Here is a 15415-nt window from a genome sequence, read left to right on the forward strand (position 1 = left end):
CTCTTTTCAGAACTCTCTCTCAGATGACAAGTGTGCGTAGTAAGGTGTTGGGAAGGAGTCGCCTGTCTTTGAGATCTCTCTCTCTCAAATGAAGGGTGTACGTAGAAGGGTGTGGGGACGGAGTGGCCTCTTCTTTCAGACCTCTCTCTCAGATGACGGGTGTGTGAAGTAGTGAGTGAAGAGAGACTGGCCTCTCCTTTGATACCCAAGAGAGCTTAGTCTGTGTTACTAGGCATTCGACTTTTAACAACAAATTACGTCAAGCAATTAATTCATCATGGCATATCCTTAATTCTGGGATTCAGATCAAGACTATGACGAAACCTATTTTTGCCTTTCGTAGAAATAGAAACCTGAGAAACCTATTGGTTAAATCAACGTTACCCGACAGGCAGGACAATACTCAGCGTTCCATTTTTGGAACTACCCCAGTTTTAGGATCACACAGATGCGGCGGCTGCCAGGCCTGTGCTTTTGTTAAAACCACGACCAGTCTTCAATGGGGCAATAGAACTTTTATGTTTAAGGAAATGACGAATTGCAAGACCTCCAATTTGATCTATCTCATTCTGTGTCCCTGCAATAAAGGCTATGTAGGGGAAACCAGTAGGGAGATGCGGGTCAGATTTTGTGAACACAAATCTGGCATTAAAACCAAACGTGTGGGAGCACCCCTAGTTAAACATTGATTAGAGAATCAACATTCCATCAATGATCTCCAATGGTTGATCTTGGAACGTATCCACACACCTATAGATGGCAACAGCGATTCCCTTAGACTTAAAAGGGAAGTCTTTTGGATTTTCACCCTCAGGACCTCTGAGATAGGTTTGAATGAATCTCTGCCGTGGCAAAATGCTATTGTGTAGAATACACAACTTTTGTCGATATGCTTACCGTTTTATCATCTATTGTATAGCTGCCCATTCATGTTGGCTGTTCCTATGTGGTTATATTTGGAATTGACCATTTCAGTTTTTTTGTTATCCATCTTCTTCCTTTATTTTCTCTTATTCAGTAGGGTCGCGCTCACTTTGTTTACTTATCTTACAGACTGTATTCCTGTTCCAAAATGGCTGCTATCTTTATGCCGGTTAATATATCGATCTACGGTTTAGTACTGTTCGGACCTTCTATATCGCTTTATCACACATTATATAACTTCCGATCCGGGTTCTCTATTTGTATGCGGTTATATTTGGATTTGACAGCATGAGTATCTTTTGTTATCCATATTTCTTTTATGTAGGTTCACGTTCTTTGCATATATTTACCCTACAGACTGTATTCCTGTTCCTAAATGGCGGCTATTTTTATGTCTATTAATATATTTGATTTACGGCTTAGTATTGAGCAGTTAATATATTTATTTCTAAGCGGTCGCATTGGAGTCTATTTTTTTGTGTGCCAGACCTGATTTCGCTTCATTTATTTGATTGTTTTTTTCGTTTTTTCATTTTTGATAAATACTTCCATCTCTCAAATCGGGCCGTGTATTCCAGGAATTCCAAGATGGCGGGCTAATTACATTCGGGCGTGAGTCCGCAGTCTAGCGCTTGGCACTCCACCAGGTGTACTGGGTTTTGATTTTTTCTGCCAATCACGAGCACTATTTTAGAGAGCTCGTGCTAGGTTTCTCTGCACTTCCGCATTATATGAGAAGAGGAGTGACGGTGTACCGTGTAGACCCCAAGAAAACTCTCATCATTTGTAAGTAGTCGTTTGGATCCAGGCAAAAAATAAAACCCTCCTTCCCTTTCCCCCCCGCCCCCCCCCCCCTTTCTGGCCTCCCGCCTTTATATCGCCATTTTTTTCACCATATCTGATTATCGGGTAGAAGCGAGTTAATATTCGAGCTTCTAGTACCTTATACAGTGCATTTATTGCATTAGTGAACCTTTGGGAGAAGCCATATCTAGATCCTTTCCACATGTATGTAATATCTTTCAGTTTTGCTTTTAAATTTACCATCTTCATTCTGCCATTAAACTTGGACTGTTTAGATTGTGTTACTTGATTTATAGATACAAGTCAGCTTTCTAGTTAGGTCAGAGGCTCATATTTTGTTGTATATAGTGTATTTTCTATTGTAGCAGCTTATTTGTTCTTTTTCTTCTCTTTTTATCTTTGGTCTTAGAGTTTGTATTGTTAAAGAGAGGAATCTTGACCGTGTGATTGGACCCTCTACGATTCCCCAAAATATTAATAAATTGGAATAAACTGTGACTAACAAAGGTACTACTTCATAAAAGAAAAAAACTTTCTGTTGTAGACATGTTTTCTTAGAAATTAATACCTAGATTATCTGGTATGATTTTGATTTTCTGTTTATTTCTTTTTCTTCTTCTTTTCAATTTCGTGAATTTAGTTTCCTGTGGTAACAGATCTTCTGTGTGTATCTTATGTCATTATAAGTTCACAATATTCATTTTATGGATATATCTGGACATCTATTTCTTCTGAGGTGGTGGGTATGACAGTTCTTGTAGAACTACTATCCAATACTTGTTTGCTATGTATATATAAATCATTCTTTTACATATACTACTCTTAATGCTGCTATATGTATCTATATTTTTTTCTAGTAAGAGGTCTAAAACAGTCTAAACTGTCATAGCGACTGGTGAGCAGTATTTATGGTCAAAACTACTTTTCTACCCAGGATATGCTTCTATTTATCCTACTCTCTGGACAAGAACGTTGTGGATATAACCTACATCTTTGATTTATAGTACCCCATGTTTATTACGTGTGGGCTGAAAAGTATGTTAAATTTAATATTTATTTTTTTGTATATAATTTTTTGTTTTAAGTGGATGGGGTTCTATTTTCACCCCTTTGCTATTTTTATCCTTTGGTAATTTTTCTTTTCACTGGGTGATGCTTTAATCATTTGGAATTCCCTTGATTCCTTTAAGATTGTTGGGTTATTCCGGATTTTGTTCTATTCCTTGGAACTATGCTCGTTATCGACTCCACTTTTTAAGCTCATATGAAATGTCTTTTCTGAATATAAAGTTTGATTTGTTCAATATACTAAATTATTATATAACTGTTCCCACAGATGCTATTGACGAAGCTTCGACTAACGTTCTATATTGACATTTTTTTTGTTGATTATATTAAAACATATGATTACGAAATATTGGTTCTCTATACCATCAGTGCCCTGAGGAAGGACTGCTTTGGATTCCGAAACGCGCATCGGCGCAACAGTTTGTTTTAGTTTGTTTTTGATGTATTTCATTGTTATATGTATTTTTATATAATTATTGTTTTTGTCTTGTTTTGAGTTATTGTCTAGATATTTATTGATGTCATGTTGTTGTTGAATTATGTATTTGGAATTATTTTGTGGCTTTGTCTTGTTTTGAGAAATTTTGTACTTAATTGAAAAATATATATTTTTATATGAAAAAGAAATATAATCTCTGAAATAAATTATGAATTTTTGATAATTCTGGTTAGCTCTTTTGTGGGATAGTTTTTTCGCTATTATTGAAAAGGGTTTGTTTTGTTCTTTTGACTCTTCTTTGAGATTTCCATCTGACATGATGGTATGCATAGTAGGGTGTGTGGAGGGACTGGGCTCTCCACTGAGACCCTTCTCTTGGATAATGGGTGCGCATATGAGAAAAGCCTTAACTTTACTCACAACTTTCCCAACGCGATGGGCGTAAAATAATAGAATCTGATAAACACCATCTCCACTAAGACTCCTTACTATAGTAACACGTGTGCATACCAGAGTATAATCAAACATCACCTACTTCTTCTTACTTTTCACGATCCTGTGAGAATCTCGCAAGATTGTAACTTTTTTTAACAACAGGAATGAACCTACTACTCATCAAATTTCTTATCTGTTATCAAAAAGAGACCAGCTAATAACGCACACCCTTTTCTAAAGTATAATAGGTCTGAGAACAGTACATTGTATATTGACCAATATTTTTGATAAGTAGATAAGCAATTTCAGAAAAGTTCTTGGAGGACTCAAAATGTTCCACAGTTCCACTGGATAGGATAGAGTACTCGTCAAAGCTTTAAACAAATGTTCTTTTTATTGGTTCTGAAACCTATATTCAGTATCCAAAATAGCCATCCAACATTCAAAGCAGCCAACACGTGTTTCGTCCGTGCTAGATATGCACAATGACTTTCTCAAGGCTGTGGACATAGAAATAAGTACATAAGTACTGTGATAAAACTTCCAGGAAATAATATTTAAAATTAGCAAACACGTCTCAAATCTTGCTATACCACCAAAGAAATGAGAAGAAAAGAACTCACCAATAGTGAAGAAAGATGTCCCAAAGCAGTTAGAGTGCTCAAATGCGAAATTCAGTGAGCCAAATCTGTCACCCAAAGTAGTGACTACCAAACACCAAAGTAGAGAAAGACCAAAAAGAAAAACAAGAATATAGTGATCCAATAATGATGTGTTATATATTAGAGAGGTCGGAATCTATCATAAGGACCCATTTCATGAGTCCTATGATGCTAGGGAAGTATATATAGAATTACCTAGTATTCCACCCAAAATTATTATGTGTGCTGTCCCGAATCAACGTGCAGTATGAGCATACGACATAACCTTATATGAAGTGAACTATAGCAATATAGGACGAAGTTATATATTTGAGACCCACCTAATGGTTGGTATTGTTGCTTACAAACTTCAAAGCACGGTGTCAATAGCGAGATGTCAAATCAATAAGACAGCTCTATAATGTATAAGCAAATGTCTAGAGAGAGTATATAAATAACTCTGTCAAACAATTATACAAACACGATTCAAATATCATATAAAAGTAAGAGAAATTTTATAGAAAATTAATTCAACAGTAAAACTGTGTTTTACCGTACAACCTACAAGTTATTTATAGCATTCCTATGTACAAGAAAACATAGTTACCTAATATTGCAACAGCAATACTCCACGTACACAATACACCCGCCCACAATTGCACCAATATTACCACCCTGATAATAACAAGGCTGTATGAATGATGTACAGTCTCTCAAAAATAACCTAAAGGTGCAGTATACGTACACAACCTCCAGAATATATAAGAATTGCTTCCGGAAAAAAAGCTATTTTGTATGTCCAATTCCCAATTTGTCCACCTTATGTGGAAACAATATCTACTGTTGCAATAACACCAGCACATCCTGTTAGTCGAGTGCTATCTATTTGGCTAGAGATATATAGTTCGAAAAAGTACCTGTGAAACATCAGTATAGTAAGCACTCACCCAGAGCAATTATGTAGCAGTGTTATTTAAACTCTTGGCTGTAATCCAATCCTGCATCTATAATCACACTTGAAATAAGGTGTGACCGGTCAGTAAGCAACCTGAAAAGAGACCGACCCCCATTAGAGCTGCATATAAATGTAAAAATGTGACAAACTGTTTTAAAACAAGCAGTACATAAAATGCCACCTAATAAGATCGTGGCAATATGTCCCATATATCAAAATAATCCTAAAATATATTTAAGTCACAGAGACAATGTGTAATTCTCAATCGTATCGCAAGTCCTCTTACCGTATAGTCAGGTAGCACGTATATTAACCCACGCCTGATAACGCTATTTGGGAATGCCAAATGCAGCAACTGGCCGCCATCATAGAAATAGCTGAACTGTATCGCGAGAACAAAACGTCACGGAATGAAAAAAATGAACATAAAAGAAGGACTGATGCCAAAATCGCGGGCGCCATCTTAAAATGTCCAAAAGTTATAAGTAAAACACCCTCACTATTGCGGGTTCGAGTCTCTCACAAGGCAATATGCCCATTGTCCAGAACCACTTGTAATATTTGTGCAAATCACAACTGAATGTAAACATTAATCAGCCATAAATGCAACTCCCCGTAAAACGAATTGTTAAATCCAAAACAATTTAAGCCACGTAATTCTATAGGACGCATCAATCATTCGTCATGCAAGGGCAGCAAGTGTATACCTTAATTATTGCATGCATTGGTGTTCTCTAACAGAGGAAAGGAGAAAGGAACAGAAAAAACAACAGGAAAATAGAAGAGAAGAAGGCAAGGAAGATTGATTTAAAAAACCATACAGGACCAAAATATCAGGTTATACATCGGATGCTGACTGTGTTAGATGTGATACAGTAAACACCCCTTAATAGATTTACCAGGATGCATCAAAGAGTAAATCAGTACGCGGTGCATCCAAGTAATGTATCTACCAATAGGCATGTTCAGAACATAGACAACAATATCTTAGATTACATCAGAAAGGTCAACTTGTTGAAAAAGATCAAACCTTGTTGTTTAACAATCACAACATAAATCGTAATTATATGGCGATCATACCACATTGAAATCAATCTTTTAAAAAAACATGCAATTCTCTCTCGGTGTTAAGTCCCTGATCAACCGATCTTAATCTAATGAGCCATTTAGATTCCAATTTTCTTTGAGCCAAGATTTTGTTTCCTCCTCGGGGATCATCAACAATTTTATCAATAGCATGAAATTTAATGTGCAATATCTCGGATGACCTGTGTACAGTATTATAATGTACTGCCAAAGGGTAATTATCATTGTTGTTCTTTATGGCTCTAATGTGTTCTTGAACACGCTCTTTTAACATTATGGTGTGCATAGTAGGGTGTGTGGAGGGACTGGGCTCTCCACTGAGACCCTTCTCTTGGATAATGGGTGCGCATGTGAGAAAAGCCTTAACTTTACTCACAACTTTCCCAACGCGATGGGCGTAAAATAATAGAATCTGATAAACACCATCTCCACTAAGACTCCTTACTATAGTAACACGTGTGCATACCAGAGTATAATCAAACATCACCTACTTCTTCTTACTTTTCACGATCCTGTGAGAATCTCGCAAGATTGTAACTTTTTTTAACAACAGGAATGAACCTACTACTCATCACATTTCTTATCTGTTACACACTTCTCAAAAAAAGAACCATAATATTGATTCCTACTAGTAGAGTGTATTGAGAACTCATCTACTCCTTTTTACTATTCACGATCCCTCAAGAGTCCCGCAATATACATTTATTTTCCTCACAGTAGTTATCCCATAGACACCTCATCAATAAATCTGGGAGTGAAAGCATGCCTTTCTGCTGCCCCCGTATATAGCTTTTTCACTTCATTTCCACAAAACCTCCAATTTTTCACAGTAAACAGTAATCGCAGCCATTTAAATTCTAAATTTCCAACAGCCAGAATAGCAAAGCGCTCGCGGGAGCCTCTTGCTCCGGCAAGAACGTGAAGGCTCATGGGGAAATAATTTTAAAAAAAAATGTTCTATGAGCCCCCGCGTGGGCCAGGTCCCAGGGGCAATGCATTTATTATGCAGGGGCCCCCACAGCACCGGGGACTGCCACCTCCCCGGGGCATTGAGAAAATAAAATACGGAGGTCCGTAGTGGGCTTTGGGGCCACCCCCTCCCCAGGATTTAAACTTTATAGAAGGGGTGCCGAACGGCCCCCTCCTGGGGCCCTCCATGGCCCTGGGGACCACCAGCCCCCAGGGCCAGCTCCAGCAATGTCCCAGGGTGCCCACCCCCAGGACATTGCAGAAAAACTGCTCTCGCTTCAATGAAGCGAAGCTGATTTGCTTTTGGAGATGTTAGCAGCTCCCTTGGTCCAAAAGCAATGCCGACTCCTGCAGGAGGCGGGGAGCCGGCAGGGACCGCGGGGGCTTTGGGGCTCCCCCCGCAGTCCCCTACATGAGGCCAGCCGCGGGGGAAGGGGTCCCCGGACCCAATAATGGCCTCAGGAGGGGGCCCCCTTCTTTTGAAATGAGATTTAAAATAAATAAATAAGTGGGCATGCCCCAGGGGATTGGGTCCCCGGGGCCGAATTTGGCCTCAGGAGGGGGTTCTCGCGGCCCCCTTCCAGTTTAAAAAAAAATAATATATATATATATATATATATAATGTCTCAGGCCCTGGGTCATGGGGTCCCAGGGACCACAAAATATTAAGAGACGGGGGGCCACAGTGCCCCCTTCTAACAATAAAAAAAGTAGAGAAGCCAGCATCTCGCCAGAGGCCCTGACCCCTCCCTGCAGTACTCTGCAAACGCTCCTCCTGGCGCATTCTGGGTTGGGGAATTAAGTCCCCTCGAATCTAAAGGGTCCTTAAGGGCCAACTAGCCCACCAGGTACCTCCAGTAAGCCCCATACAGTGAGATTGCTGAGAGGTGGTGCGAGGCCATGCCCCTTTTTACACCACTCTGCAAACGCACCTCTTGGCGCATTGCTGGTGGGGTGATGAGGTCCTCTTGTGTCCTGAGGACCTCAGGACTAAAGCGGACTTCATCCCCCAAGCAGCAGTGTGCCAGGAGGCAGCGGAATTCCTGAGCGCTGGTCGGAGGCCCAGCCCATTTTCTCCACCACTCTGCAAATGCGACTACTAGTTGTAGTAGGTCTTGGATTTGCGAGAGTTAGGGCTATTGGCGCTGTAATTTTTACTAATATTTTTTGGAGTGGAGTGGATGTACATTGTGTGTAGTGAAATTATGTGGTATGTTGTGCAGTGAAAATATATGGATAGAAAGTATGTGGTATTTAGTGTATAGGAATTATGTAGAGTGGGATTGGGTGTTATGGAGACTAATTATGTGGTATGGTAGTCTATGCTGTGGAGTGGTAACCTCAGGTTTAGTCTTCCTCGTTTCCATAGAAGCTAAACTATGAGCTGAATGAGACAAAAAAAAGAAAGAACCACTGAGGAGCACTTCTGGACCTAGTCAGAGGTTTGAGCAGGGCCACTGGAATTATGCGACTGTTTGGCTGCACAGACTTTCGCACAGTTATTCATTTGCCACATGATCCTTCATCTGCTGCATAATCTGCTGATTTGAACAAAAAAAACTTGTTTCTAGCACAAACGGCTCAAACATTACCATAAATGTGGCAAAAAGTGTTACTGAGTGGTGGAAGGCCCTTTGAAAACATAGAATGGTCACCTGTTTCTAATTGCTAAATGTGGGTGTTAAATTGGTACTAATGGTGTGCAAATCACTCTTGCTTCTTTCTGCACCTCTCTTGCCACATTTCTCATGCTTCTTTCTGCACTTTTCTTCCTTTTTCTGCCTCTCTTGCTTCTTTCTGCATCTGTTGCTTGTTTCTGCACTTTTCTTGCCTTTCTGTACTCTCTTCCCTCTTTCTGCACCTCTCTTGCCTCTTTCTGCAACTCACTTACTTTTTTCTGCACCTCTCTTACTTCTTTTTGCACCCCTCTTCCCTCATTCTGCAGCCCTGTTCTCTCATCCTGCTGCCATGTTCTCTCTTCCTGCAGCCTTGTTCTGTCTGCACCTCTCTTGCCTCGTTCTGCACTTCTCTCACCTCTTTCTGCACCCCTGTTGCCCGTTTCTGTACCTCACTTCTCTTCCTGCACCCCTATTGCCTGATTCTGCACCGCTCTTCCCTCTTTCTGCACTTTTCTTGCCTCTTTCTGCACCCCTCTTGCCTTTCTGCACCTCTATTGGTTCTTTCTGCACCTCTCTTGCAAATGTCTGCACCCCTCTTGCATTTCTGTACCCCTCTTCCTTTTTTCTGCACTTCTCTTGCCTCTGTCTGTACCCCTGTTCTCCTTCTGCACTTCTTTTGCCTGTTTCTGCAACTCTCTTGCCTTTCTGTATTTCTCTTGCCTCCTTCTACACGTCTTGTGCCTCTTTCTGCACCCCTGTTGCTTCATTCTGCACTTCTCTTGCTTCTTTCTGCACCTCCCTTGCAAATTTCTACACCCTCTTGGTTCTTTCTGCACCCTTCTTTCCTCTTTCTGTAGCACTCTTGCCTCTGTCTGCAGCCGTTCCTTCTTTCTGCCCCTCTTTGGCCTGTTTCTGCAACTCTGTTGCCTCTTCTGTACGTTTGTTGCTTCTTTCTGCACTTCTCTTTCCTCTTTCTGCACCCCTCTAGCCTCCTTATGCACCCCTATTGCTTCTTTCTTCACTTCCTGTGCTTCTTTCTGTACTTCTCCTGCTTCTTTCTGAACTCCTCTTGCTTCTTTCTGCACCTCTCTGGCTTCTTTCTGCACCCTTAATGCCTCTTTCTGAACCTCTCTTTTCTCTTTCTGCACCTTTCTTGCTTCTTTCTGCACTGGTCTTGCTTCTTTCTGTACCTCTCTTGCTTCTTTCTGCACCCTTCTTCCCTTTTCCTGCACCTCTCATGCTCATTTCTGCACCTCTCTTGCCTCTTTCTGCACTGCTCTTGCTTCTTTCTGCACCCCTCTTGCCTTTCTGCACCCTTCTTCCCTCTTTCTATAGCTCTCTTGCCTGTCTGCACCCCAGTTCCCGCTTTCTGCACCCCTTTTGCCTGTTTCTGCAACTGTTACCTCTTTTTGCAGTTCTCTTGCCTCCTGTTGTACGTCTGTTGCTTCTTTCTGTACTTCTCCTGCCTCTTTCTGCACCCCATTATTTCTTTCTTCACTTCCATGCTTCTTTCTGCACTCCTCTTGCCTCTTTCTGCGCCTCTTTTTGCCTGTTTCTTCACCCCTGTTGCCTCTTTCTGAACCTCTCTTTTCTCTTTCTGCACCTTTTTCGCTTCTTTTTGTACCACTCTTGCCTCTTTCTGTACCTCTCTTGCTTTTTCCTGCACCCTTCTTCCCTTTTCCTGTACCTCTCATGCCTCTTTCTGCACTTCTCTTGCCTTTGTCTACACCCGTTCCCTCTTTCTGCACCTCTTCTGCCTGTTTCTGCAACTGTCTCTTTCTGCATCCGTTGCTTCATTCTGCACCTCTTGCTTCTTTCTGCACCCCTCTTGCATCTTTCTGTGCCCTTCTCCCCTTTGTGCACCTCTCTTGCCTCTTTCTGCACCCCTCTGCCTGAACCCCTCTTGACTCTTTCTGCACCCTTCTTCCATTTCCCTGCAACTCTCTTGCCTCTTTCTGCAGTTCTCTTGCCTCTTTCTGCACCTCTGTTGGTTCTTTCTGCACCCTTCTTCCCTTTTCCTGCACCTCCCTTGCCTCTTTCTGCACCTCTGTTGGTTCTTTCTGCACCTCTCTTGCTTCTTTCTGCAGCCCCTTCCACCTTTCTGCAGTTCTCTTGCCTCTTTCTGCACATCTTTTGCCCGTTTCTGCAACTCTCTTGCCTCTTTCTGCGTCCCTCTTCCCTCTGTGCACCTCTTGCCTGTTTCTGCACCTCTCTTGCCTCTTTCTACACCCCTCTTGCCTCTTTCTGCACCTTTCTTGCTTCTTTCGGCACCCTTCTTCCATTTTCCTGCACCTCTGTCGCCTCTTTCTGCACCTGTTGCCTTTTTCTGGAGTTCTCTTGCCTCTTTCTGCAACTCTCTTGTTTCTTTCTGCACCCTTATTGCCTGTTTCTGCACCCTTTTCCCCTCTTTCTGCACCTCTCTCGCTTCTTTCTGCCCCCATCGTGCCTCTTTCTGCACCCTTCTTTCCTTTTTCTGCACCTCTTTTGCTTCTTTCTGCACTTCTCTTGCCTCTTAATACCTCTGTTGGTTCTTTCTTTACTCGTCTTGCCTCTATCAGCACCCTTCTTCCCTTTCCCTGCACCTCTCTTGTCTCTTTCTATGCCCCATGCCTCTTTCTGCACCCTTCCTCCCTTTTCCTGCACCTCTTGCCTCTTTCTGCAGTTCTCTTGCCTTTTTCCGCATCTTGTCTGCTTCTTTCTGCACTTCTCTTGCCTTTCTGTATCCCTCTTGCCTCTTTCTGCACATCTGTAGCTTCTTTCTGCACCCTTCTTCCCTTTTCCTACACTTCTCTTGCCTCTTTCTGCACCTCTTTGGCTTCTTTCTGCACTTCTCTTGCCTCTTTCTGCACCTTTGTCTGTTCTTTATGCAACTCTCTTGCTTCTTTTTGCAACTCTTGAAAATTTCTGCACACCCTTGCCTCTTTCTGCACTTCTCTTGCCTCTGTCTGCACCCGCTCCCTCTTTCTGCACCTCTTTTGCCTGTTTCTGCAACGCTCGTACCTATTTCTGCAGTTCTCTTGCCGGTTTCTTCACCTCTTTTGCTTCTTCCTGCATTTCTCTTGCCTCTTTTTGCACCTCACTTGTCTCTTTATGCACTTCTCTTGCTTCTTTCTACACTTCTCTTGCATCTTTCTGCACCTCTCTTGCATCTTTCTGCACCTCTCTTGCATCTTTCTACACCCCTCTTGCCTCTTTCTGCACCCTTCTTCCATTTTCATTTTCCTGCACCTCTGTTGCCTCTTTCTGCACCTCTCTTGACTTTTTCTGGACTTCTCTTTCCTCTTTCTGCACCTCTGTTGGTTCTTTCTGCACTGCGCTTGCCTCTTTCTGCACATCTCTTGCAAGTTTCCGCATCCCTCTTTCTGTACCTCTGTTGCCTGTTTCTGCACCTTTCTTGCTTCTTTCTGCACCAGTATTGTCTCTTTCTGTACCTCTCTTGCTTCTTTCTGCACCCTTCCCTTTTCCTGCACCTCTCATGCTCATTTCTGTACCTCTCTTGCCTCTTTCTGCACTTCTGTTGGTTCTTTCTGCACTGCTCTTGCTTCTTTCTGCACCCCTCAAACCTTTCTGCACCCTTCTTCCCTCTTTCTATAGCTCTCTTGCCACTGTCTGCACCCCAGTTCCCGCTTTCTGCACTCCTTTTGCCTGTTTCTGCAACTGTTACCTCTTTTTGCAGTTCTCTTGCCTCCTTTTGTACGTCTGTTGCTTCTTTCTGTACTTCTCTTGCCTCTTTCTGCACCCCATTATTTCTTTCTTCAGTTCCGTGCTTCTTTCTGCACTCCTCTTGCCTCTTTTTGCCTGTTTCTGCACTTCTCTTGCCTCTTTCTGAACCTCTTTTCTCTTTTTGCACCTTTTTCGCTTCTTTTTGTACCACTCTTGCCTCTTTCTGTACCTCTCTTCCTTTTTCCTGCACCCTTCTTCCCTTTTCCTGTACCTCTCATGCCTCTTTCTGCACTTTTCTTGCCTTTGTCTGCCCCCCTGTTCCTTCTTTCTGCACCTCTTCTGGCTGTTTCTGCAACTCTGTCTCTTTCTGCATCCGTTGTTTCATTCTGCACCTCTCTTGCTTCTTTCTGCCCCCCCCTTGCATCTTTCTGTGCCCTTCTCCCCTCTTTGTGCACCTCTCTTGCCTCTTTCTGCACCCCTCTACCTGCACCTCTTGCTTCTTTCTGCACCCCTCTTGATTCTTTCTGCACCCTTCTTCCATTTCCCTGCACCTCTCTTGCTTCTTTCTGTAGTTCTCTTGCCTCTTTCTGCACCTCTCTTGCAAATGTCTGCACCCCTTCCCTCTTTTTGCACCCTTCTTCCCTTTTCCTGCACCTCTTGCCTCATTCTGCACCGCTCTTGCCTCTTTCTGCAGTTCTCTTGCCTTTTTCTGCGCCTCGTTTGCTTCTTTCTGCACTTCTCTTGCCTCTTTTTGCATCCCTCTTGCCTCTTTCTGCACACCTGTAGGTTCTTTCTGCACCCTTCTTCCCTTTTCCTATACTTCTCTTGCCTTTCTGCACCTCTTTTGCTTCATTCTGCACTTCTCTTGCCTCTTTCTGCACCTTTGTCTGTTCTTTCTGTAACTCTCTTGCTTCTTTTTGCAACTCTTGCAAATTTCTGCACACCCTTGCCTCTTTCTGCACTTCTCTTGCCTCTGTCTGCACCCGATTCCTCTTTCTGCACCTCTTTTGCCTGTTTCTGCAACTTTCGTGCCTTTTTCTGCAGTTCTTTTGCCGGTTTCTTCACCTCTTTTGCTTCTTCCTGCATTTCTCTTGCCGTACCTCTTTTTGCACCTCACTTGTCTCCTTCTGCACTTCTCTTGCTTCTTTCTACACTTCTCTTGCCTCTTTCTGCACCTCTCTTGCGTCTTTCTGCACCCCTCTTGCGTCTTTCTGCACCCTTCTTCCATTTTCATTGTCCTGCACCTCTCGACTTTTTCTGGACTTCTCTTGCCTCTTTCTGCACCTCTGTTGGTTCTTTCTGTACTGCGCTTGCCTCTTTCTGCACATCTCTTGCAAGGTTCTGCACCCCTCTTCCCTCTTTCTGCACCTCTGTTGCCCGTTTCTGCAACTCTCTTGCTTCTTTCTGCAGTTCTCTCCCCTCCTTCTGCACCCCTCTGACCTCTTTCTGCACCCGTTGCTTCATTCTGCACTTCTCTTGCTTCATTCTGCACTTCTCTTGCTTCTTTCTGCACCCCTCTTGCCTTTCTGCACCTCTCTCGCTTCTTTATGCCCCAGTCTTGCCTCTTTCTGCACCCTTCTTCCCTTTTTCTGTACCTCTTTTGCTTCTTTCTGCACTTTTCTAGTCTCTTTTAACACCTCTGTTGGTTCTTTCTGCATCCGTCTTGCTTCTATCTGCACCCTTCTCCTGTACCTCTCTTGCTTCTTTCTGCACCTTTTGCATCTTTCTGCACCCTTCCTCCCTTTTCCTGTACCTCTCTTGCCTCTTTCTGCAGTTCTCTTGCCTTTTTCCGCACCTCATTTGCTTCTTTGTGCACTACTATTGCTTCTTTCTGCACCCCTCTTGCTCCTTTATGCACCCGTCTTCCTGCACCTCTCTTGCCTCTTTCTTCTGCTATCTTGCCTTTTTCTGCACTTCTCTTGCCTCTTTTTGCACATTTGATACTCTTTCGGCACCTCTGGTTTGTTTCTGCACTTCTCTTGCTTCTCTCTGAACTTCTCTCGCCTCTTTTTGTGTTCTCAAATGGGAAGTGGAAGCTGTCAAGTTTAAAGGTCTGCATGCTCTCGTGACTGAGGTATATGTCTATTTGTATCTGTATCCTTACATGTGTTATGCATCTGAAGATGGTAGCTTAAAAAGCAGGTAGCTTATCCTGCAGGTGGTCAAATCTTCTCAGTTCTCTGTCATTCAGTTGCACAGGTAGACATGCCTTATGTATATAGGTTTTATAGAGCCCCTCAAATATCCTATTGAATACCCATGTGCCCTGTATTATGAGCAGAAAGAAATGCATACACCTTATTGTACATCAATTTATAGAGTATGCTGTTTGAAACACCGGTATTCAAGTATTTGAATGTTTATTTTTATGTAACGTCATTAGGTAAAAGCAAAGACACACTTGTGCATACCTTCACAAACTTGGTTAGACTTACAACCATGATATGGTTAGGATTGCTGGTTTACATTTGGTAGACCTAACATTTCGAGCAGTCGATGAATAGTGAACCTTCAAGAGAAAAGTGAGGTTTGAGACATCTTGGAAGAAGGAGTAGTGATTAGGCTACTTTGTATGAGTCTGTGGAAAGGTAAAGTCGAAGTAGGCCTCTTTCTGCACCTCTGTTGCTTCTTTCGGCACTTCTGCTTCTTTTTGCACCTTTCTTCCTCTTTCTGCACCTCTCTTGCCTCTCTGCACTTCTCTTGCTTTTTTCTGCACCTTTCTTCCATTTAGACATAGTTGGGGATTAGCATTTAAAAAACCTTAGAATTTCGATGAAAAAACCACAGGTTTCAGGGACGTTACTGTTAGGCT

General features: G+C 42.5%; 1 protein-coding gene across 1 annotated transcript in view; it reads right to left on the minus strand.

The window, feature by feature from the left end:
• Positions 1-2810: 2810 nt before the first annotated feature.
• Positions 2811-15415, minus strand: part of RLIG1 (RNA 5'-phosphate and 3'-OH ligase 1) — a 174907-nt gene continuing 162302 nt past the window's right edge. The window contains exon 8 of the mRNA XM_085653918.1: positions 2811-5359. Within this exon, the coding sequence (XP_085510044.1) occupies positions 5322-5359 (38 nt within the window). The 3' untranslated portion in view covers positions 2811-5321. The remainder of the gene's footprint in view (positions 5360-15415) is intronic.

Source organism: Triturus cristatus, chromosome 4_1 (assembly GCF_964204655.1).
Source record: "Triturus cristatus chromosome 4_1, aTriCri1.1, whole genome shotgun sequence".
NCBI classification, from domain to species: Eukaryota; Metazoa; Chordata; class Amphibia; order Caudata; family Salamandridae; genus Triturus; species Triturus cristatus.